At 41.0% G+C, this 26,244-nt stretch overlaps 1 protein-coding gene across 18 annotated transcripts in view; it reads right to left on the reverse strand.

Annotated features, from left to right (window-relative positions):
- RBFOX1 (RNA binding fox-1 homolog 1) overlaps positions 1–26,244 on the reverse strand; it is a 406,097-nt gene that overhangs the window by 104,143 nt on the left and 275,710 nt on the right. For 16 of the 18 annotated variants that reach the window (XR_002126609.1, XM_019666158.1, XM_019666149.1 and 13 more), the window contains exons 4-7: positions 25,014–25,067; positions 18,251–18,343; positions 16,416–16,476; positions 7,373–7,426 (exon numbers count right to left, since the gene is read on the reverse strand). Coding sequence is in view for 17 of the 18 variants with exons in the window: in XM_019666158.1 (XP_019521703.1) it covers positions 7,373–7,426; positions 16,416–16,476; positions 18,251–18,343; positions 25,014–25,067 (262 nt within the window). In the remaining variant the exon portion in view is untranslated. The remainder of the gene's footprint in view (positions 1–7,372; positions 7,427–16,415; positions 16,477–18,250; positions 18,344–25,013; positions 25,068–26,244) is intronic. The other 2 variants (XM_019666148.1, XM_019666157.1) reach the window with 1 other exon arrangement.

Here is a 26,244-nt window from a genome sequence, read left to right on the forward strand (position 1 = left end):
TTGGCACACAGTGGGTGATATTAAGTGCGATGTTTTTATTAATTATTATATCCTATGACCTGATGAATGCAAGACATTGAGGGCATGCCCTTTGTCTACTCCTACTGAGAGAGCTGCAGAGCAAGGTGATGAAAAACATGGGCTTGCAGGTTGGAAAATGACCCTTATATAGTAAACACATTTTTCACATACTAGTTCTGTGTTTTAGGATCTCAGATAACTTTCCACGATGCCTTGGTTTCATCATGTCTAGACTGAAGGTAATACGAAAACATCTGTATGAGGAGTGGGAAGATGCAAATGTTTAGCACAGTGCCTGGTACAGACTGAGTGCCCGAAGTTGCCTTATGTTGCTGATGTTTTGAGATGTTCAGTATATAGATGATGCATCCTAGAACTCTCCCTATGAAATTTATCCCGAGCCAGATATTCGGACCTCATCTTCTCATGGCCTAGAGGTGGGGCTCCTCCTACAAGGATTGTCCTGTGGCTCCTTGCTTTGGGGGGGATCTCTCCTTAATAGATTTTCCAAGCAACAGGATGGAAACTAACTTATTAGGAACTGCGTTTCTAGCACGTAAGCAAGTTCTGATCCTATTTGAAGATCAAAACCCCCCACAGGCTCCATCAAAGCAGAGCTGCGTTCCCTCCGCGGGACAGGAAAGGAGGCAGATAAAAATTAAGGCCAAACGTGGGCAAAGATGGAACAAAATCTGATAAGACGGATGGGGGGAGGAGAGGAGAGGAGAGGAGAGAAGGAAGTGAACTGCAACCAAAAGAGAAGGCAAAGGTAAACAGATGTACGAGATAAACTCTTTGAAGTGGAACGTTTCCAGACTGAAAATCCTTTGCTTGGGGACTTAAATGTGGACCCTCCTGTTCCAGTTCACTGAAGTGCATTTCATCTGGCACGTGTGTAAATTATACAAAACATCGCAAAAGCCAAAGGTCACTGTTCGTAAAGAACGGCTCCCTACCGCCATTGCTGTGTGTCTAGATAAGCCTGGTTCTCTGGGTGGATGTGGGCAATGGTAGAGCCACGAGGGGCGCCTGAATCCTGGGGACCCTGAGGGGTTCAAAGTGGTAGCAGATATCTTTCAAACCCACATTCCACTCTTTCAGGCTGCCAAGGTGGTCACCCCAAACAGGGCATGCTTCGTCCCCAGCATTTTGACAGGTCATCCTGAGGCCAATCCAAAGTCTGGGACTGTGACCAGTAGAAGAAAAACAGCCTGTGTCAGGAACCATAGGTATCACAGGTTCTGGACAATCTTACTTTTTTTTTTCAGATGCTACTGTATCCAAATTGTAGGAAGGAAATTAGAAAGAAGTCCATCCAGAAGTGTGACTAAAGTTCTTAACTGAACTCTACTGGGGCTCAATGGAGTGACGTGGGGATGGGGACTGAGAGGGAGACCTATATCTACCTTCTTTTGATCCAATTCTTAGAGGAATCATGGTCCACAGTGGCCAAAAGCCCATAGAAAACTAATACCTTTGTACAGGTAATCCAAGGTCAAATACAGCTGCCCTTTCGAGATAAGCAATCACAGAGGGCTCCGTTCATCCTCTTCATTTTAAGCTTGCTATTGAGATCCCAGTCCACGTTGTCATCACCCGGCCTGGTATCATGTGGTTTGCGGCCAGGCTCACACCGATGTGGACCTCATCGAGGTGACTTCAGTGATTGCACTCATCTCTTATACTTTTATTTTACTGTACAGCCTATAAAGTTGTTCTATACTCATTACCTTATCTGATCCTCCCTATAACCCCAGAATAACCTAGTTTCAAGACCTGATGACCTTTCAAATGTGACTTTGCAGACAGGTATGCTCTTATTTAAGTACCTGTCATTTTTTCCTTTCTTGTTTTCTTGTAAACCCCTCTCAAAACCAGAAAATCTTATTTTTAGAAGAAGTACCTTATTCAGGACCCCCTCTTTCCCTACCCCACCCAAGACAATGCTCATAAGAATAATGTCACCAAGACTCTTTTTCAATTGTCATCTTCAAGGTTTTCAAGTTGATATACTGCGCATCTCTCTACTTTTGAGTTTAATTGTGTGTTTCTTGTCATCGGAGCCTAACTATAGCTTAGATTTGCATTGCATTGGAAGATCCTTCCTTCTACCTATTGATCGCGACTCCTGGAGTAATTTAACTCAATTCCAATTTTCCTTTGCAAGCGGGGTGCTCTGCATCCACAGAAGTGAGTGATGTGTGTTCAAGTGGTTCATCCTAGGAATCTTGTTAAGCTTTGCCGCCTTAGAGTCCCACTGATGGAATATTTAATCACAGAAATGAGTTGGCAGATATGATATACAGTGTGGGTAAGCTTTGCAGTGATCTCATCAGCAGTGGAAAAAAACAGATGAATTTGCCATTTGTCAAGACCGCATCGACATCTTGGTATAAACTTCTGTTATTTATTTTTATTTTGTTTTACTTATTTATGAGGATTAAAGGTGCTTTCGATCAACAGCTTCGTGGGCTAGATATCATGATTATCTCTAAAAGATGACCAATTCTTTAAAAAAAAATTTGTTTTTTATTAGAAGGCAGAGGAAATGGCTTACAAGGAAGAGAAACCTGTAAGAAACCCCTTTGAGCTCTTTTCATCAAGATTCTTCGAAACACTATTTCTAATTACACTAAATAACTTGAGGCATGCTACGGGGAAGAGATATTTGTAGATACTGTACTTCTAGCTAGGGCGTTCAATTTTCTTGAAACTCTAAAATGGAATGACCATAGATTCTGGCTCAAGTCTTTGAGACTCACCTGAACATTTTTATTTATTTATTTATTTATTTATTTATTTATTTTTTATTGACATCAATCTTTTGTCTTGAGAATAAGCCTCAAGGAGTCTGAAGATGATGAGATTTAGGGAAAATAATCAATGCTGTTTAGTGTTATAGGAAAACACCCACTTGTCTTTGGAGAAGATTTATATATGTTCACAGGAATAAGCTGATTTATGTATATCTGCTTCTGGAGACTGGATTGGATAAGCATTTAAAAGATTTCTTCCAAGTCTGACTTGATCATTCAAAATGAAAGACCTTCCATAACAGCTCTGTAAATGCTTCCCTTGGAATGTGCGCACGAGGGAGAGTGCATGTCGTAATTTATCAAAGCAAATTAATACTGTTCAGTGAGTAATTAAATATCCTCATTAAGGGGTGCAACTGCTTTCCCCACCCCCACCCTGCGTTAGCAATAAAAATGCACTCAGGGCGTCAAGAGGTTATATAGAAAAATCAATCACCTGCCATTTTATAATTAAAAGACAAAATAAATGTTAGGGAAAAGTCCACTAAATTAGGAAAACTACCTTTAGGAGAGATTGAAAATATCGATTTTAATTTACAAAATACGTGACCTTTTCATGCCCCATTCTGAGAGACAATTGGAGGCCGGGTTGTTAATTCTGCATAAGCTTCAGAAAAAATCAATAATTATACTATGGGAATATTATGATATGTGTCATTAACACAGAATCTTATATACAGAAATGACTAATACGTCTGGCTTTCTATCTCAGGCAGATAAAGGGCTGGCCTGCTAAATACCCATGGCGAATCAATGACAAGGTCCTCACTTCAGCTTTGAGGTACATTCAAAATTGCACGATAAATCGGGACTATTTTTATACTTGGGAATATTTTAAATGCCCCCTAAATTCTTAGTCATGGGTATTTACATGGGTGGCATTAGCAATTATACCTGGCTATGGCAATGAATCCATTCTACATCTATATCTTTGCATATATGCGTTCCATAGATACAGGTGCCTGCCTTGAGATTTCAGCTGGCTGGAGTCTCCGTGTTTACGGGTCTTCAAATATCTCAAAGGGAACGTTCTGGAATGTTGAACTTGCAGCAACGTTTCCCCACATTGCTGAATATCATGAACTCTGTCTCCCTATATACACAAATAGGCCACAGGAGAAGGCTGCTGAGTAAGGAGTGGCTAGATGCTGGCAGCTACACGAATGTCCAGATTTCTCAGGTAACGCTTACTTATCCATGCCTCGTTTTTCAAAAAGGTTTAAGATTATTGGAGCAACTCAGAGAAATAAGTATTTGGTTGTCCAGACTCCTTAAAGCTTCCGCAGCACAACCAGTTAACACATCTGAATATGGGAGTGATTGGGACCATCCAAAATTATTATCTTCCTTCTTTTTTTAATTTGACTGATTTGGCCACAGATTAGTAGCATTGTCTGCTATCACAGGGCACACTCAATACGAATTACGACTCCGTAAAAAATAAAGAAGCAGTATAACCTGGTTGTAAAGAGCACAAGCTCTTGATTTCAAATTCTAGCCAGCTTCTTACCAGGTGTGACATCTTTGTCCCATGATGCAAACCCCTTGTCCCTCAGTCTCCTCATTTGGAAAATTACCATGAGGATTTAAATACATTAATGTAGACTGTACCTAACCATAGGAAGCGTTTAGTGCCAAAACCATAGAAACTACTCAGCCCAGACTAACCTTTATGATAACTTACTCTTTTTTTTAATATCCCAATGATCTAACTTACATTTTTTTTTCCAATTATAGTTGACATTCAACATTATTTTATATTAGTTTCAGGTGTACGGCATAGTAGTTAGACATTTATGTAACTTACGAAGTGATCCCCCCGATAAGTCTAGTACCCACCCGGCACCATACATAGTTACTACCATGTTATTGACATTCCTGTGACTATCTTCTAACTATGAATTTGTACTTCTTCATCTCTACACTTTTTTTCACTCCGCCCTCCAAACCCCCTTCCATCGGGCAACCATCAGCTTGTTCCCTGGATCTATGAGTCTGTTTCTGTTTTGTTTGCTCGTGTATTTTGTCCTTTAGATGCCACATGTAAGCGAAATCACGTTGCATCTGTCTAACTCATTGCACTCAGCATAATTCCCTCTAGGTCCATCCATGTTGCTGCAGATTGTAAGAGTTCCTTCTTTTTTCATGGCCAAGTAGTATTCCATTGTATATATGTACCACATCCTTTTTATCCATTTGTCTATTGATGGACACTTAGGCTGCTTCCATAGCTTGGCCATTGTAAATAATGCTGCAATGAACATAGGGGTGATATGTCTTTCCAAATTAGTGTTTTGAATCTAATGATCTAACTTCTGAGGGTAGGCCCAGGGCTGATTTGAATGGCTGCTCTGATGCTCTAAAAGTTACGCAGATTAATTTATTCTTGTCAGTTTGAATTGATTCTCTGCCTTAAGGCCCTCTTAACTATACACAGACATGCATCTAGGTTTGAAATCACATGTAAAAAAAGATATTTGGTATTTTCCTGGTTGCTGGAGACAAAAATGGCCGACTACTTTGCAAGGGACCAGAAAAACGCACTTTCTCTGACAACGCATGAATCGACACCCTGCCTCCTCATCAAACGACATCTTGCTTCGTGTTCTTAACCCCATGGCTTTGGGGGATTACGTGCAGCTAGGCACGCGCACGCATGCACACACACACACACACACACACACACACACACATATACACATGGCGCTGCCGCCTCTTTAATCCATTTCCGTGGGCAGCACCTGCATGTGCACACAACCTGCTGTCAGACTGCATCCTTGCACCTTTGGGCAGTTTCATTTTTTTGCACCTGGGACCAGGACGCACCCTAGCAATGTCTGTGCCACCCTGAACAGACTGGACTGCCTTACCCCTGACCCCAGAAATTACCTTTCTTGAAATGGGCATGCTGAGAACGGAAGGACTAGTCCTCCCATGAGATAAAAAGAGTCTTAGTCTAGTGGTCCACTCAGATTTCAGCAGCATCAACTCTCAGTTAACCTGTCCCCACTATGGCAAAGAGGTAGAATATGAGCTTATTAATCTTTATTTACCCAGGGTTTATATGGTGTTGGCTATGCACTGAACACTCTTCATATATTAACCCATGCCGTCCTTATAAATACCTGCGATTTCGTTACTATTATCATCTCGCATTTAACAGTTAAAGACACTGAGGCACAGAGAGGTTAAGTAACTTGCCTGGAGTCACACAGCTAGCAAGCGGGGAGCCAGGATTGGAACGCAGGCTGTCTGGGTGCAGTGTCCACGTTGCACACTCCTCCACCATATGATCGTGGGAAGGCCTATCGCTAAGCCTCTCCTTCCTCATAAGAGTCAGCACAGCTAGTTCACAGTCATAGAGTCCCTGGACTTAACCCAGGCTTGTGGTAAACTTCACACATGAACAACAACTGCAGACTTTGGGTGCCTAAAATCCAGAACTCGTGTTGGGCCTTCCCAGATTTACAACACCCCCCACCCCCCGCCACCCCCTTTTTTGTAAGTCAAGTTGGTTGATGTGCTAAAATAGCTGTCGAAGTTTCCCACATTCCTTTGGCATCCACTAGGGTGGATGCTTAGCGCCAGGACAATGACAGTAATGAGGCCTCCCAGGAGGGACAAAGCAAAGGGCCATGACTTACCATCAAGAAATCGCTAAGTGAGTGTACCTAGACCAATTGGTTATTGATGTCTCCTTATTCAAAAACAAGGGCCACATCAAAGAAGGACTTCTTTCCAACACCAATGAGGCAAATCTACTTAGGTTCCCAGGTGGCAAACGCAGCCTGGCGAACGAGCAAGGCCACCAGAGGCGGAAGTGGCAGCCCCGGCCGAGGAAAACGCTCAGCCGCTGGTGCTCTGGGTTACTCTCTCCCCAAACTTGACAAGCAAGTTTTCTGCGGTAGTGGGTTTCCCAATTGAGTGGTAATTGGGGGGTAGGCAGAGAAGGGCTGAAGAGAGAGGTACATCTTTGAAGGCAAAGCAGGGAGAAATGGAATTTCTAACAGAAATTGATTAGTGGAGAAAGAAAGACAGCTTAGTGTTTTCCGATTTTCTAGCTAGTCCTTCTGCAGGCAGTTTCAACTCACTGCCACATTCTTGGAATAAGCAATCCAGTTCTCTGCTTTGCCAGGAAAAACAAACAAACAAACGCACCCCAAAATGGAAATGTATGGCTCAGAAAAGTCACATCCAGGCATAGTGAACAAAAATGGGCGTGGACAGCTCCACATTTGTTCAGTATGCTCTTAAGCAAAGTCTCAATGCTTTTTTTTAAGGCAAAATCAATGAGAAATGTCGTAAGGCGCAGAGTCTCCATGATTACTGCACAGTGCAACTGACATGATTCCTCTTAATTTTTTAAAGGGTTAATTTTTTTAAAACACTTTTGGTTTTGCCAAAAAAAGCAAAAAAATCATTCAGAACTTCTTAGGATACGGATTGACTTGGTTCAGATGTTTTGATGAACCCGTTCTTTATCGGCAGGCAAAGCACAGATAGGGGGAGACATCATGCAAAGAGAAAGTTTTTACCTGCATAGAATTCGGGACTGTAGACTGCACCTACGACTGGATTCAACTTCCAGCCTTAAAACAAATATACAAAAACAGTATTAGCACCTTTGCGTTAACAGCTAATATGATCGCAAGTTAACCGCAACGCTAATGGGTTTTTATTTTAAGATTCAGAGGATATACAGTTAGGGCATGCATTACAAATATTTGAAAACCATACACAGGAAAATAGATTTACTCCCTTCTTTGATTTTCTTCCAATACAATAGTGTGGAAACCACTGACCGGCTACAGGTGAACCTTTGGAAAATGATGTAATTAATTTTCTCCCGTATCAATATTTTCTAGAGCCACCTATAATAATTTCTATTTTTTTGTCATCTTTCATGGGTCACTGCTAAATAATCCATCACATGTCCCGTTGTGTTAAGATTGCAAAAATCTGAAAGGTCGCATGAATAGACTTCTTTGCAGCAACATATTCTGATAATTGTCATTCCTAATTATGACCTGGAGACGCTACAGAATTCCAAAGTGCTTTTTAAATCTCAAAGAAAATGACATTTAACCAGTAGAGAATAAGTGTGGAATACATTTCAGTGCTGCCAGGAACCATAACAATTCTTAATCAAACAACCTGCACATAAGATAAACAGAATCCTGTAATTTTCCAAATGTTCTAGATGGAGGATTTTCTGTAAAATGCATCTTGGACCTTCAGAAACTTTTACACAAGAAAAGAGCAAAGAAGAATATCTGCAGATCCGAAGAAGCTGCCCACGTTAGGGCATTATTTCTGGATCAGTATCTGAAGACGGGTTGTGTTTTTAGGGTTCGGTGACCATCTCCTGCTCCTGCTGGCCTATCTTTATGAAAACATCCATTACATAGAATTCCTGAAAGGCAGGTGTGCTGCCTTTCGTGGAAAACCTTGTGTCCTTGGGCTGGAAGTCCTTCTGAGAAAAGGCAATTGTGAACATTGAGACATGAGTGAAGGTATTTCTGACAAGGAGAAATCTCTTGAGCTCTTCCCAGAAGTGAGAGCTCTGACATCCTGTTGTCTGACCTAAGTGATTTGCCTATAAGACTAGCTGAGAGGTGATCACAATCTACTGATCCACTAAGGAAGACTGAATATCGTAATAGATATGCCCCTGGATAGACCTAAGAACTTTCTAGAACATTCTAACAATGTTTTGTTTCTAAGAACATTCAGTTCCAAACTGAATAAGCTAGCTGGTTTCCAGCTAGCACCCAGGCTGTTCTTGGCATGGGGTTTTCAAAGCGTTATTATCACTGGATCACTTTGGGAGGCTTGTAGATGAGAAAGCCCAAGCCATACTTTAGACCTATAGAAAGAGACATGAAAGTCTGAAAATTTCTAAAACTTCATACTGACAACGTCTTCTCTTTTATTAACCACATCTTGTTCTTATAGGAATTTCTATAGTGATACAAAAGAATAACTATTACCCCAAACATTTCAGAATATGTGTTCTCTGAATGTGGAAAATGACTTCAATTTAACCGACTGGAAATCCACTGCTTCTCAAATAAGAAAATACCCAATTCCAATTCCTAACCACTGGGAGCTAATGTCCACATTTCAAGTTATTTGAATTCTAAGAGAAAATAGAGCAAACTGGTTGGAAAAAAAAAGCTTCAGGGTGATCTGAACCTATTTAACATTCTGTTTCCAGCCCTTCATAGAAATCTAGAGTTTGTGAAAGAAATCTATATGGAGCTATAGTAAATGAATAATTAATTTAGTTTATTACTCCTTCTCTCTCTTCCCTATCTAACACCCTGCTTAGGGCCTACCTTTTATGGGTAGCAGAGATGGGGTTTTTTTAACACTACTTAAGTAGGGTTTTGTTTCTTGTATACATCCTTATTAACTCCCCTACATTCTTCTATTTGCACACAAGGCTGGAACACACCACTCACTGAATGTGGACCCATCAATTAATTCTGATGTAATTAAAGATTTTAAGTTATGCCAATGGTCTTCATTTTCTCAAAGACACAGATTTTTCAGAGGTATTGAAGATGGCCTAGAAATCATGCTTCTCTTATCTGCTGTTATCTTCCTCATTTCCTTGGGCCAAGTAACCTTTTTCCTATCTATCATCTATCTATCTACCTACCTACTATCTATCTATCTATCTATCTATCTATCTATCATCTATTAGGTCGTCGGGAAAGTCATGACGCATTTTTGCATTGAAAAACATAGAAAAATACGTCATGACTTTCCCACCGACCCAATATCATCTATCTATCGAATCTCTCTCTCTTCCTCATCTACCACCTACCATCTATCTCTCGGTCAATAGACTGATAAATTAGCTCTTGACAAAGTTGACCTGATCTTATTTAGGTCCCCAATGTCTTCCCAGGGGAAACGACTTAACGCCACTACCCCGCGCCTTCTTAGAGCTACTCTCTGCTTCAATTCCCAGTTTTGTGTCCTGTATAGCTGTTCACACTACCTGCTTAATCATTTTTTGTTCTGTGCTTGTTCTTAATTGTTTTTATCACCATCTCCTTCATTAAAATTAATGGTAAAGTGAGTAGTACTGCGATCCGATGTGAATTCCCAGCATCTAAAACCGCATTTGGCAAACAGTTGGTGCTCTACAAATATTTACTTCTTTTTGCTCTAAAGTAACTGAAGGAATATAAAGCTTTTGCTAATGGACTCACTCATTCCCTTTTGGCTAGGATTCTATCTCCTCCACCCTCCGATGACCTGCTTTCTGATCTACATCTAATAAAGAAGGATCCTGTTAGGGATACTGTCTTCAAGAGAAAGACGATAAGTATCCAGCCCTTGCAAATCACCCTGCTCAGACTTAGAGCTCCTGCAGGCTTATGTAAATGTATGCAAATCACATGCAAATGGTCTCCTAGTCCCTGTGACTCCATCTAGTACCTGGAAGAGATCCTTGGGATAACCCGGCTGGAGTCAAGAGCCTGCATTGTCAGAAAAACGGACACCACGATCCTGGTTTTAATTTCTCAGGCAGTTTGTGTACATCCCCGGGCCTTGCAAATTCACAGATTTTGATCAAGGACATTAAACCAAACAATGAGGCTTACAAACAAAAGGAGAACAGCTGATAAAGCCTACCGCTCCCAGCTTCCCAGGGCCCCCCACACAACAAGGCAGTGGAGCACAGACCAGACTCGTGGGGGTCTCGCTCCGTATTAGACGCAGGAGCTGTTTCAAGAGACCCCTCCGTGGCCAGGCCTGGAGGGGCTGCATCTAAATTAATGGTTCCATCCTCAAATTTAGCTGCTCAAAGGTCATCTGCCAGCTTCTGTAAAAATGCTGGCCAACGTCCCTGGTCTTCCCTCCGCGGCTCTATTAGGTGTTAAAGGCGCGTCTGATATGCACACATACAAAATCCGCGCATGCCTTTTCTCCGGCTTTAACTGCGTTAGCTATCAAAGACACACACTAAAGAAAGTACCCTTAAACATATCCCAGGGGGTTCCAACACTGAACACCAATGCCCAGTGCTTCCCAAAGACATGTGAGGCTGCCAGGGACGTGGTAGCTGAAACGGTGCACAAGGCAATGTCCCAAAGGAAAAGTTAGCAGCACGTTGTTAACTTTTTCAGTTTGGTTCACTGAGTTTTTTCTTCCTTTTTCTTTTGCCACCTTAGTCATTGTCAACGTGTAGATTTCATCTAAAATACAAGGTTTCTGGTTCTCTTGGGACATGAGTATAAATGGTGACTTTAGATTAAGAACTACCCATGGACCAATTTTTCTGGAGGTGACCAGGGAACGCCCCCTCCACTAAACTCCGCCCCCCCCGCCCCATTAGCCACAGTCACCACGACTCCCTACAGTGAGCTTGGCTCGGAGGCCAAATGTCAGAAATCTTTTATTGTTACCCTAGGCTGTTTTTTCTTCTAGTAGAGAAATATCTTGCTTTTCCCAATATGAAAATGAAAAGCGACTAAAAAGACTGAGTTTGTCAGCTGCTCTGTTTGCCCATTTATTATACTTGTCCAGCCTCTGCTGGCATCTGAATAGCTGATCCTTAAACCAGTATGTCTGTCAGAAAAGACAACGTACTACCTGTAGAAAAAAAAAAAAAGCACAAGATGGCTACATTATTTGAGATTATTGTGTAATTAAATTTTTTGGGCTCTTTGTATCTTGACACTGTGTTGAGTACTTAGCTCCCATAATAGTCCCACAAATACCCTGTGTAGTAGGTCCATTATTTGTATAACTCTCCCTTGAGAAAACTGGAGTGTGGAGAATTTAAATGACTCGCCTTCCATTCAATAGCCAGAGAAAGTCAGAGCTGACACCACATCCACCTCTCTCTCTAGTCTTGAATCTTTTGGTTCAGTTTCATCTTTCCGAAGATCTCTAAGAAAATAAAAGTATTCCACCCCACACCCACGCTTCTCCAGCACCCAGGAAAATCCCTGAGAGTCTGGCTCTCAAGCGTTTTTGCAGAGCAAACACTTGATCGCCAACAATCACAGCAAACCCCAACTTCTCTCTGAGAGTTGGTGTCCTCGGGAAAAGCCAGCCACACAGAAGCAGCCCAATGCTCTCTTCATGGAACTTTCCTTTTTTTTTTTTTTTAAGCTGAGCCATCCTGCCACCTGTTGGCAGCGCAGCGGCTGCTCAGCTCGGGCTGGGACTCGAACCGTTGTTGCTCAGAGCTCAAACTCTTGAGCGAGCTCTTAACCAACTGAGCCACTCGGCCGGCCCTTCGTGGAACTTTCTGATGGATGGGTTTCCAGACCCCTATACATCCTTCTACAGTCTTTTTTCATATCCAAGTTCAAAGGTCCTCAGAAACAGAACCCATACCCTCCATGACAGTACCGAGTGTGGTCCTCTATAGTGCAGCCTCCTAGTCACGTGTCTTATTGCATTTAGGGTCCAGTCTTATTAATCACTGGAAACTTGGCAGCTGCTCAAAATTTTGCTGGATACATGATTGAAGGGATTCATGGCTGTGATGTTGGCACTGGTGTTTATATTTCACCACTTGCAGGTGACCTCAAAATGTGATGACTCTAGTAATGGATAATTTTGCTGAAGCATTTAAGTTCGATGGCTTGTGAGAGCGAATTAGGTAGCTAATGAAACTCACTGATCACTTAATTTTCTCATTTCATTGTGACTTCATTGGTCCTGACTTATCTTTTTTTTTTTCTTTCTAGCTTTTTTGAGGCATAACTGACAACCAAAATTTGTATATATTTAAGGTATACAACTTGTTAATTTGATATACATATACTTCGTAAAATATTTGCCACAGTCAAGCTAATTAACATATCCATCATCTCACATAGTTACAACTTTCTTTTTTCTTCTGGTGATAATATACCCCTCTTAACATAATCATTCTTTTTAAGGACCTGAGTGTGCCCCTGTGTATTTTTGGTTACGCTGTATTGCAATTTATGGGAGAATTTCTTTGTAGTGATGATACTCATGAACTAAAGACTGGAAAAGCTTTGAGAACTGCTTTTCTTTGAACACCCACTCTCCACGATCTCCTCTAGAAGAGCCAATTGTCTTTATGTAACTAGGATTTGCACTGAATTTTTTAAGTCAGCTCTACTGTGACTGTCCATCGACCTGTTAGTTACAGTAAATGCAACTCATTGACCTCCCCCCCCGCCCCGGTCCGTGTGACAGGATAAGGGTCTGAGTGCCCCCTTCCAGGGATATGGATAAGGGACCTATATAACTTATTCCTGGAAACTAAGAATGCATGGCTGTGCAATGTTTGTGCCAACATCTGGCAGGAATTTGGGGTCTACATCTAACAATCCTTTTGCTATTGCAGCCGGTTGCCATTTGAGTGCAGTTCTGTAAGACAACGGGGGAAAGTGATGCACTCACACACACACAGGCAGGGCCAGAAGTTCCTGTCACTTCAGAGTAAAAGAAAAAGTCTTCACTAAGCACTTTGTCTTGTCTAGCCTCGGTATTCACATCTTTAAAATGGGGATAACTGTGTCCTCTTTATAAGACTTCATGTAGGCCATTGCATTTATCTCTTATTTATTTATTTATTTATTTATTTATTTATTTATTTATTTATTTATTTTTAGCTGAGCCATCCTGCCACCTGTTGGCAGCTCAGCGGCAGCTCAGCTCGGGCTGGGAATCGAACCGCTGTGACTCAGGGCTCGCCCTCTTGCGTGAGCTCTTAACAGACTGAGGCACTCGGCCGGCCCCGCATTTATTTATTTTTAATTTTTTTGACTGCCAACTTAATTTTCAATTTTTATTTTGGGGGGTGGGGAAACCCAGTGCATTTAATATACTTAACATAATGCCATGAGGCAGCACTCCAGAAATGTTGGCTGTTAATAAATGGGCTTTAAATTGTGTGCACAAGTCCCACAGGTCCAGTTTTCAGCCACTGGGTACGACATTGATCCGTAACTCTTTAAAATAAATATGTATACAGATGGCTGAAGGAATAACACTTGGCTCCCGTCATTTTCTCACACACATCATACACATGAGCACTTATGCCTCTGCAAGGAAACATGCACATGTGCACACACACACTTAACTACTTCATAATTTTTAAAAATGCCCAACAGTCAGTCAGGCTGATGTCCTCATGTATTAACTCTGGCAAGTTGCAGAACCATCTTTTCCACCCAAATAGAAGGGCTTCACGGCACAAATCAGAGGTGGCTTCGTGTCAGCACTGGGTATTCAAAGGCTGTTGGGCACACTTTCTCTTCCATCGAAGAATATGCTTTGGGTTGCTGGAGCTGGGATAACGCATCAGCAGAACACATCACTCTCCTGGTCCTTCACCTTAGAGGCCTATCATATTGAGGGTATATCTCTATTTAATGATGCCCCTTTTAAAAATAAGAACTGAGGGCTGGCCGAGTGGCTCAGCTGGTTAAGAGCGTGAGCTCTGAGCAACAGGATCGCTGGTTCGAGTCCCACATGGGCCAGTGAGCTGCGCCTCAACTGAGTTGTCACGGAGCTGCCAACAGGCGGCAGGATGGCTCAGCTGGTGAGAGCACGTGCTCCTATCAACAAGGTTGCTGGTTTGAATCCCACATGGGATGGTGGGCTGTGCCCCCACAACTAAGATTGAAGGACAACAACTTGGCTGTTCCCCTTCCCCAATTCCCCAATAAAATCTTTAAAAAAATAAAAAATAAAAAATAAGAACCGACTTAGCCAAATTGGTAGCAACTGGCACAAGAAAGAAGAAAAAGAATAAAGCTACCCAATGCTAATACTAATGATTGTAACACCAAAAAAACCTTAAATATTAATCAGAATGGGAGGTTGGAATAAAGCCATATATCCATTTCATGGAATATTATGCAACCACTAAAAAGAATGAATATGGTCTGTATGTATTAACATTGAAAGAACTCCATACTGATTTTTAAGAGCCACTTAAAAATGATATGTATGCCATAATGCCATTTCTATAAAAAGCATGTACACGATACTGTGAATGGTGTAAATATATGCTTACTCCATATAACATACAAGAAAATGCAAAATAAAGGTCTAGACCAGGGGTGGGCAAACTGTGTCTCGCGAGTCCCATGCGGTTCTTTGGGTAAGTTTCATCTCAAAAGTTTGCCAACCTCTGGAAAAGTCAATCCTGTCCCTCACAACAATTTAAACATTATTTGAAAGCCATAAATATATTTTTACATAATCACCATTATGTGAATAATATCCTTTAACAATTTTATAAATGAAACTATGATAGCTTTATTTTCATTTTCAATTTTACTTCAGAGCCTGTGGCTCGTGAGCCGCAGTTTGCTGACCCCTGGCGGCTCTTCCGTCTCAAACGTTTGCCGACCCCTGGTCTAGAAAATAATCTGTAATAGGGGCATCCTCTGAAGAGGGAGATTAGAAACCAAGTTGGCCGTGGTGTTCTTCAAAGTATACTTTAGCCTTTTCTTTAATATTTCTTTCTTCTTTTAAAATGAACATGTATTTCCATGTTTCATGTGCAATTAAAATGTTAAAAATGGAAAATTCCATACATTTTCCCTATGACAGTAATAAAATATTATTCTTAAAAGCCTATAAAACAAAGAAAAAATATATTTCAGTCTCACAATTCAACTCAACCATTAACATCTTGGTGTAATTCCCATTATAGTTTAGTTCAAATCATGCTATCTATATAATCTTTTATTCAAAAAATTTTCACTCATTATGGGGCCCTTTTAGTCTTCATCCTGCTCATTTTAATGGGTATAATATTCCACTAAGCACATATATCTTGTTACGTTACTGTCTTCCTAATTTTGGGTACAATTAAGCATGTGATTAGCATATCAGCAGCTTCTCTCCCTATATATCTTAGGAGAGATTTACCCTGAGGAGGATTAAAGAATCAAAATGTTTGAACATTTTTAATGTCTCTCCATATATAAGTGAATTCTTAATATGAGGAGTGTCAAGATGTCTTCTTGGTTAGTTAGGGCAGAAATGCGTTTGTCCTGAGGGGCCTGTCACACACAGCCACATCCTCACCTGGACCAAATAGCCCTGGGAATGTCGGGGACAAGCAAATAATACTCTCACCCACTTTGGTCTCACTATGGAACGTGTCACGTGGCTCCCTCCAAGCCTAATAACATCAAAAGCCTAATAACTCCAGAGGAGCCTCAAAGCCAGGACCAAGGTCTGCAGTCACACATCCAGGAACGATTACTGATCGAGGGAGAGGTGGTTCTTAAACCAACCCAACAAAACCGCCATCCTCCCTCAACTTACAAGCAAGACAACAAATTAAGTTACCCACCTTATTCCCAAATAACTACTGTACCTCACCCCCAAGTGGGCGTTATCCTAGAGAGTCTGGAAGAAGGGTACGCATAGCTAACCTCTGTTGTAAAACTTATTTCATTGACTGAGGTGGTTCCCTGTAGCAGGTCAGCAGTAAGGATGCAGCCGCCAAGCAGAGGCAAATATGGCTTGTTGAAACAGACTGCCTAGTTAAATTACTTAACAGGTTCAGAGGGAGGGGTGATTTCACGTAAAAGGCCGATGTGTACTTACCATTGGTATAAGGGTTGACAGTCTTTTTATTTGTCATTACACGTGCTGTGGCATTGTTTACCTATGTACATAGAAAACCCAAATGAACATGTACTCCGAGGCCAGCATACAGTTCAATTAGTCGCATGCATTATGACTGTGATTACTTATTAAAAAACAAAAACAAAAACAAAAACAAAAAACTAAAATGCATTTTAATTTATAAAAGGCAGTAGGTGCATAACAAAATCATACATCTTTATAATTACATTTACATCATAACCATTTTAACTTACAAATCATTTCAATAAAGCAATGTCATATCATTTAAAAGTTTAATAAGGAGACAGTAAAAGCAAATGAAAAGGAACTGCATAATTGAAGATCTAAAGGCATGCGTGTACTCCATGGTAACACAGAAACAATATTTTTGTAACATAAAATAAAGTTCATATGAAGGAACATGCAGTGGAGGAGGGAGAGGGGAGAGACAAAGTACAAGGGAACAGAAATGTCATAGAAAGGGACAAACAAGTTTTAGCCGTGTGCAACACTTTAGGAGGGAAGGACCATCGGAAAAAGCAACATCTAGCATTCATCACTCGGAACAAGAGCCTTGTACATCGCAAGAATTAACAAAATCATTCAAGCTTTAAAGTCACAGCTAACAAAAGGATAAAAGAGAGGGTGCATTGTTTAACACAATATGGAGTCAACGATCGGAGTAAGGTGTGCACCGGTCATATCTCAATCCAGTCAGTGCCTCCCAGGCTAGCTTAGAACGTACACTCAATTACAGGCGTACCAATATCCAAAAAAATAGAGCATCAAGAAAACTTAATACAACAAGTCAAAAAAATTCACGTGGTATATATATATGTATATAGATATATCAGCACTAAATACGTGTAACGGCAGATGGACTTCACCACTTACCATTCACCACCACCGCCAGCATGGGTTTGTATACAGTTACCATGGTTACTGAGAGTTTGGTGAGGGGCCTAAGCGTTATCGTCGAGGGGGGGAGAATAAAAGGCAAAATATGCAACATCTTACTCCAAAGACTAAAGCATTTGTAACTGGTTTTTTTTTTTTTAAAGTTTTAGCAAACACGACCCTGTGGCCACGTTGATGGAGATCCAGTGATAGAAAGAGGTGATTCTGAATATCAGAATTTTAGCATTAATTTTATAGATGAAGAGGGGCCAGATTTTGAACAGAAAACCCTGTCTGGTTATTCACTTTATTACCAAAAGAATACAAAGGTTCAAACTGGCTTCTTAAAAAAAAATAATAATAAAAAATAAAAATCAAAGGTTTAAGGACAAACACCTCTCTTTTTTTTTTTTTAAAAAACAACACAATTGTTCTTTCAAATGCTATTTCTTTCACAATTTGGCTTAATTTGCACACCACTGTGGATCCCTCATCAACCCTGCAGTCGAAAGAAAAAGAAAAGAAAAAAAAAGAAACTGCTCTATATTTTCTTTTGTTTTGCAACACTCTCTCCACTGTTTGGAAACTAGTGCACCCATTGACTCTAAATCATGGAAAATAAATTAAAAATAAAATAAAATAAAATAAAAACCTCTCAGATTAACCTTAATGTTATCTCACATTTGCCATCCACCTTTCAACAGTAATAAGAGTAACATAGTAACGCAAAATTTGAAGAAAAAAAAAAAAAGTAAGGCCAGTTTTCCTTTTTATATATAAATATATATATATATATAAACAATGAGAAGGGAATAATAGGGTCACATACAAGACACAATGATGCATCTGAAACAACAAATGAGCGTGAAGCAGACATTTATAAAAAAGATGTAAAGGAAAATATTTTGAACATGCACCTCGATTTTACGGCCCTCTACCACGGTGCCGTGTAATTTCTCCCTCGCCCTGTCCGCATCGGCACTATTTTCGAAAGTTACGAAACCAAATCCCTGCATGCAGGAGGGAGAAGGGAAAACAACATGCAGATTATTATTTCAGTCAACGACCACTGTGTAACGTTCTCTCGCTTTAATTTCTATGTCTTGTCCTGGCTTCCGTTCTGTAACATGCAAATTAGAGAAATTATAAGAGTACTAAGATGTGCGATCAGTAAGCAACAAATGTGAACAAGATATATATTTTTCTCTGTCACCAGTTAGCTGTAACCCCTGGAGAATTCAAAGAATGATACCCAAAATACCTTTCTAAATGTCACTACAGAAGAAAATAAATCTAATGGAAAGAAAATGAGATCAAAATAAATTTACAGTGTCTTCACAGAGAGTAAAATGAAATAACGAGGAAAAAAAAAAGGGAACCACTTTCTTGACATGCAAATTAAGAATAAAAGAAAATAAAACGTGTGCACGAAATTCAACAATGAATGCCAAAATCTTCTAACATTGCCTACAGAGTCATGCCGTGTGGTTGTAAGAACATCTCTTCTTCATGCAGTTTTAGGGTTATTCAAATTTATCAATTCTATAGCCTTTACTTCTCAAAAAATAAAAATCAGAAGCCTACAAAAAAGGAAAGACCTTTTTTTCATAATAAAGCTTAAACTCTGATCTAAGAAAATAATCACATGAAATGAATAGAAATAAACATCAATTGATCAGGAATGCAAACAGTTCAAGTAACTTTCTTGTGTTGATTCTTCTCCCTCCCCCAGTAAAAAATAACATACATGCTTCTGAATTTGTCACCTTTCTAGACTACTTGATTAACCAAAAGGGAAATGAGTAAACATATTATAAAGTTCTAAGACATTATGTGGGCATTCATTTGTCCTATCAACAGGTAGAAAATAAAGAAGCTTTGGCAATAGAACGTTATTTACATTAACACTGTGCATTTCCTCTATCACTGATAGATAACACATAAAACCCTGGCTTCACCACTGGCATAATTTGTTTTAATATGTCAGCCTCAAAAAAACCATCCCACTAAATGCCACATTGTCAAAATCCATCTTTTTTTCCTTCACTGACACTGTTCCTAAGAAGAGTACAGAAAATATGACACATTATTTTTAAAACCCCTAAAAATACGTGTACATCTTGTTCAGAAACATACACCAACCTTTTGAAACAATTCCAGTGTAAATTTGCTCAGCTTGTTCTGGCTTTCATAGTGTAAACTGGGTGAAATCATTGTATGTGTTGAGATGGCTGAACTTTTCATAAAGGTAAATGTTGGCTTTAAAGCTTAGTTGGGGCCGTAGGATATTCTAGTTAACCAATAAAATAGACAGCAATTACGAGTAACAGGTAGTCGTAACCAACTAATGTTAAACTCCAGTCACTCACTAGGACATAAAGTGTTCCCCAAAGCTCGGGGTATTTCAGAGGTATGCCCAATGGTCTGCCTACGAGACAATTTCCAATGTTCACATGGGCTCCTCAATAAAGCACAACAGCTGTGGATGGATCCAAGCTAGCGCAGATGATTATTTGATGGGATTCTACAAAGAAAGCAAAAATTAATTTCTTTACTTTGTGGGGTTGGACCAAATTACCTTTCATAATATTTCCCACAGTGAGGGTCTGTGATGAGGACGGGTCTGAATTATTGGATTAATATAAGATTATATGCACCATCACATAAGGGCCCTGTTGAGGTGGGATGCCCACATTAGGTAGACACATACACTTGATACACTTGCTAACGCGACAGTTTTGAAATAATAGTTCTTTGATGACATAATTGGGCGGGGTGGCTCTATCGGATGGCTCTGACTCTTGCCCAGTGGGTCTCAAACTCAGTTGCACATCAGAGGGAATTGGGAGCATTCCCAAGCCCTGCTACACAGGAACCAGATCAGAGTTCCCGAGTGGAACCCATAAGTCTGTTTGCTGGAAAAGCCACGGACTCCCACAGCCTGTCATCGTGCTAAGCACCATCGAAAGATGGTTCTTCGTAGGACGTAGAATATCATATTACCTGCTTCAACAGAGCAACCGATTGGAGTCCTGTGAGTTTTTGAAGTGACTATCTATCTGACATAGTTATTTGGATCTTAGACGTAGGGGTACTGCCAAAATCACATAACAATGTTCTCTTCCTCACCTCTAAGCCGATTCCCTAGAACTGACTGTCATACCATCTATTTAATAAGCAATAAGGGAAACTAGGATTCTGGCTGCATCCGGAGCAAGTCTCTCACTAGGCAAGGAAAGAAAACCCACAGCCCAAGTCAGCAATGGCATCGCCAGTATGTGTGGGCGCCAGCAGTCATTTCCACGGTGCTGGCAAGAACGTAGCCGGGTCTCACCAAACATTCAACCCGCACCATCCCAAAGAACCAAGTCATCACGATTCTGGTCTGAACCCATTGCGCATGTCAGGAAGAGATGTAGGTGGAGCTGGAAACAGTCTGAATCCCAGCGGAAGTTCATAAACTACAAAAGGAAGAACTCCGTTCCATTCTCAAGTTCTCGCTTTGTTTTGAAGTAAAGATCGTATTGATTCATTTTATGATTATTCCTACTCTCATTATTTTCTGCTAAACGTCTCTCTTTTCTTGGAGCTACTCAACACTTCTCAACTCGAGCTGCTGAGATTAACTAGTGGAGATTTTGCAAAGTTGGGTTCATGAAGAGTCCAGAAACGGTCCCCTAAATACCCAATCACACTTTTTTGTGATTGTTCCAATGCACAATCACGCCTCCAACTTGGGCAAGAAGTGGCATGACCACCTGGGTCAGGAGATTGCCGCAATGCTCATCTGGGGAACTACACCATCACCAGAGAGACCGTCACCTAGACATTTTCAGGTACCCTCTCCATCAAGCACAGGTGTCAGGCAACATCGAAAGCTGATGCTGAGGTCATTTCTTTCAACCTGCCTCATAGTCAGAATTCCACCTCAAGGAAACAGCGTTTTGCAGTTATTAAAAAATATATCCTGAATATTTTTCTAAATCTTAAAAAGGAGAACTAAAGAAGCACATTCTGGGCCTGCCTGGGGAGTACAGGAACTCAGGGCAATGATGACTGTAACCCCTTAAAGATCAAGTGTGTATGCGGGGCTCCAGGAAGAAGGCATAGCACTGCTGCAGAAGACGGCCCGTGACATGTGCCACCCCATGATAGGAAGGCATGAGCCATGGGCCAGATAACTGTGGTCTTCACACAGACTGCCGGACACCCATGACTTGATTATTTCAGAATGATTTTGTGAGTCATGAATTCTGACTTTCTTGTTTATCTAATATGGTCTTGTAGTATCTGTAGGCGATAGCTTTCTTTTTTTTTGTATGAATGCAAATGCATTTTATATCCGAAATAAAGGCTCTGGAGCCCCCAGGATGGGTGAGTGCAATGACTTTTCATCTTGTGTGAAAATCCAATCCCTCCAGCGTCTGTTGCAGGGAATTGCTGTTGACCAGAGGGGAGCTGTGGATCACAGTTTGCAGGTGCATTTCCTGTGGGGCTCCACACTCCCTTCTTCTCAATGAGCTTTGCGCATGTGGGTCCCTCCCCTTTGGAAGGACATCTTCCCTCCTTCCCTTCCCTGAGAAAGTCTGACCCATCTTCCCCACTCAGCTTACATGCCCCCTTCCTCCCAGGCGGCCTCCCACCTTCTACCAACACGGGCCTGCCGCTTGGAATCTCGGCACCCTGTCGTTCACCACAGAACGTGGCAGGCTGTATTGCGGTAGTCTGTCATCATGGTCTGACTTTCCTGTTACTCGCAGAAATCTCTGAGGATGATGGGACGCCTGTCTCCTGCCTCGCTCACCGTTGATTCGCCTGCCTCGTGCCTGGAATGTAACCATACCTACAGATCTCTCTGGAATCCAAGGGCACACCATGTATTTCCCAGGTATATTAAGAAGAAGCTATATCTGGCCATGTCCCTGAAATAAAACGCTTCAGAGCTAAACAAAAATGTTTTTAAATCTGCTAACCAGGAAAAACGAATGCTAGGCTCTCTCACCCCTAAATGCTAGCTTGTTTTCATTTTCAAAGCTGGGCGTCTCTTTTTCAAATGTGATTTCCTCGTATGCTTGCTATCCATACAGGAATGCATGACTTATGATACACATGCCTAGGATAATCTAGATAGTGCTTGTGTATGTGAAGCTGTACATGTACATATGTTTAGGTGTACATACATACACCAAACACCCACAGAGCATACAGCCATACTCACTTAGCATCAAGTGGCCTGCCTCTGGGACTGCCCACAAAGAGAATGGTCAGAAAGCGAGCTCCTAGGTCTAAAGGGCCCACCCAGTCCCTGGCTGCCTCTCCAGCGGCAGATGAGAGAAATGAGGTCATAAGAACAGTCCAGGTTTTTCAGTCATTAAAATGGAAATGCTCCTTTAAATAGGCCGTTTCCCGTAAAGGATGATGTCAAATATGAAAAATGTCCCTGCGTGAGCCATTGCCCCGTTGAGCAGTTTCCAAATGGACTGTCTCGATGACACGCCAGTCATGCCTAAACAGTCGGCGCCAGCACCTGCCGGACCGGCTCTGTACAGGAACGGGAGCATACTCATGAAGACTGGCTATTTTTGATGTTCCCAAATTTAAAAAAAAAGCAACTTTGCAAAGCCTGTCTCTGGCTAAGGCGAAGTTAAGTGGTCTTATTCCTAGAGCCCCAGAGACATGATGGAAGAAGTCTTAAAAATAGCACTGCCATCATGCTTTCAAAATAGCAAACGATATTCTTCTAATGTCTCAAAACAGTGCTCACAAGAAATTACATCGCTTTCTCCAACTGACAAAAGTTACACAACAAAATGTAAATTAATAGAAATTTGGAAAAAAACAAAACCTTCTAAAGCAGTCGTGCTACCAACTTAGATTAGCAGAACGCTGCCCAACGTTCCAGGGTGCCTTCTATAATTGCGCCAAGAACACATCAGGCCTGAGTGACACGGATTTGATGGGGTATGTTTCTGTCTTCATGCACCTGGCTTTACAGGTGTAGAAATAGTCCCTGTAATGATTTTCATACAAGAAGCACAAAGAGAGCTCACTTTTCTCTCCTGGCCTAGAGGTCAAACTACTGACATGACAAGAATGATTGGTAAAATATCTGACATTATAGAATGACAAGGTCCCTGAACTAGAAGAACCAGAGACTATAATGGACTGATGTCTTTTTTTTTTTTTTAATTCATCTGGCATGTCCCAACATCATTTCGGCTGTGGAGGAGAGAATACTGCTAGAATTTTCTTCTCCCAATTCAATCAGCATTATCCTATTCAGTTAATACTAAATCTGCTTAGGAGAGAGAGGTACAGACTGCTCAAGAAAAATAAATTCAGATGTCTGCTTGCCGGGGGAGCACGTGATTTACCTGAAACTTGCCGCTTCAGATAAAACCAGGGCTTCCGAGTAACCGGTGACTACAACTGACTTGCCCCAAATTGCCTGTGTAAGGAGAGGGACGGGGTTAAACTCGGTATCTCCCTGTGTCTGGTAAGCGGCCTCTCTTACTATCCACGTTCACAGTCTGAGGATGTGAGGAGAAGGGAGCTGAAAGATCCTGCCAACCCGGGCTGCGGTGCTCTGGAAACAAGGCAGTTATAGAAAGTGCCCACTTTCAGGAGCTGAGATCAGTAGGCGTCTTTTTACGTCATCACACTCTGTCATCGCCTAGTATCTGCTGCTATGTCGCAGACCCTATCCCCCTCAAAGGAGATTCTGATGGGGTTCTGGAGCTTTCTGTGGGTGCAGGGGGAGGGAGGACATGTCAGCAACCACAACACACCAATGGGCAAAGGGGCATTTGGCACCCAGAGGAAGCACCGGCTCTGCCTAAAATAAGACGTAGTGCTTAGTAACGACAGGCCTGGAAGGTTTGTTAAAACAGATGGCTGGGCCCCCGTTTCGGAGCCTCTGATGCAATAGATCTGGGCTGGACCCTGAGAATTTGCATTTCCAGTAAATTCCCAGGTGAAACTGATGCAGCCAGTCTGGGGACTGCAATTAGGTGACCCCTGATACATGGGACGTTTTGGAAGAGTTTGGCCTTTTTTTTTTTTTCCCCTCCTCTCAACATATTTGCATTTTGAAAGTGCTCAAAATGCTGATTTTACTAACACTGTTAGCTCTAGGAAAATCGACTTAAAAATTGGTTTCCTAGAAAAAAAAAAACAAGCTCAAAGCAGTGGCAAATTGCAAAATGTGAATTGGTAAACATACTAATGAATAAAACTATATTCAAAAGGTTGGTGTATATGAGATTTTCTCCCCTACAACCCAGGAAAATAACTGCACTTTATTAATACAGAATAATCACATATTTACCTGCTCATGAGACTATCAACTCAGTTTTTAATATAAAGAACATAATTATCACTGAAAAACAAAAATGTAGCAACAACATTATTTTTTTAAGCATGGGTAATTTTCCTCCGGAAACTTGATATATATAGAGAGAAATAGATATAAAACAGCAATTCTAAATTACCCCCTTATATATTTTAAACGGAACCCAATGTGTTTCCCACCGCTTTAGAAACTGAGGGTGGTCTCCAATGGAATTCCCACCGAAGCGTATTTTCACAATGTGCTGATTAAAACAGTGCAGTTGTTTCCCATTATTCGTAACAAGCATTTTAAAATAAGCTAACAAGTCTTAAGTGAATTAAGTTGCTTACCTTTGAGCCTCGCTCATTAAAAATAATTTCAACATCTAAGATTTTACCAAATTGCTGCAAAGAAATAGAAATATTTTATAAGCAGGAAGAGAAACAGAATAAATCTTATTACGCACATTGGTAATTGTTACCTCAAGTCAGAATTTTTTTTTCTCTTTTAATATACAAGGCTATATACATCTTAGGCTGTTCTATCATTAAACAGTACACTTGAACCAAGAGAAAAATACAACCACACATATTATTTCCACATTATGACATACCCCACCAAGTAAGGTATCATAGAAGGGACCTGGTACAAAATAGATAATCGAAAGGTTAATTTGAGTTTCCTTTCTTTATGCATTCATGATTACTTTCCCAGGCACTGAGCAGCAAAGGTTAAAAATGGGAAACGGAGGGCCAGCTGAGTGGCTCAGTTGATTAAGAGCTTGCTCAAGAGTGCGAGCTCTGAACAACAGGGTCGCCGGTTCGATTCCTGGCCGGCCTGAGCTGAGCTGCCGCCGAGCTGCCAACAGGTGGCAGGATGGCTCAGCTAAAAAAAATTTAAAAATAAAACAAAGGGAAATGTATATATTGCTCCTAGGCTACTCCACTAGTCGCTGGGGAGACATCCTTGACGAAGTGGGATTTTGGTAGTAAAATGTCCAAATAGAATGTGATGTTGAGAGTTTTGGCCCCTGGCCCCCATAAAGCTAGGAACAGCCAGGCCACACAAGACAAGTAAAAAAGCACAAAGAGATAAAAGTGTGACTCACTAGATGGGCACCCAGCATAGCCAAGACACCAGTGTAGTTGTGATTAGCCTGTAGGTGGAAATGGAATTCTCTCAATATGGTTCTCCATGTTGTTAGAAACCAGACAGATTTTAGACAATTATCATGAACAGGCTGGATAAACAGGGGCGGCAACTCAACACATTCAAGTCTAGAAATACAGTGCCAGACGACAAATACACTGGGCAGCCAGGTGAACTATAGATACTAGTTAAATTTAAGTTTCAAATTTTTCAGGATAATTATACCCCATGAAGACTGGGGACCTACTTACACTTAATAAGATATTTGTTACCTAAAATTCAAATTCAACTATTGTATATTGTGTTTTTTCTTTTCTTTTCTTTTTTTTTAAATTTACTAACACGGGCAGTCCTCGTGAGAAGGAATATTAAGCGATTCTTGAGCGACATTTAAATAAAGAGACTGTGGACCCTGCCAGCAGAAGCATCTGA

This window comes from Hipposideros armiger, unplaced genomic scaffold (genome assembly GCF_001890085.2).
Source record: "Hipposideros armiger isolate ML-2016 unplaced genomic scaffold, ASM189008v1 scaffold_461, whole genome shotgun sequence".
Classification (NCBI taxonomy): Eukaryota; Metazoa; Chordata; class Mammalia; order Chiroptera; family Hipposideridae; genus Hipposideros; species Hipposideros armiger.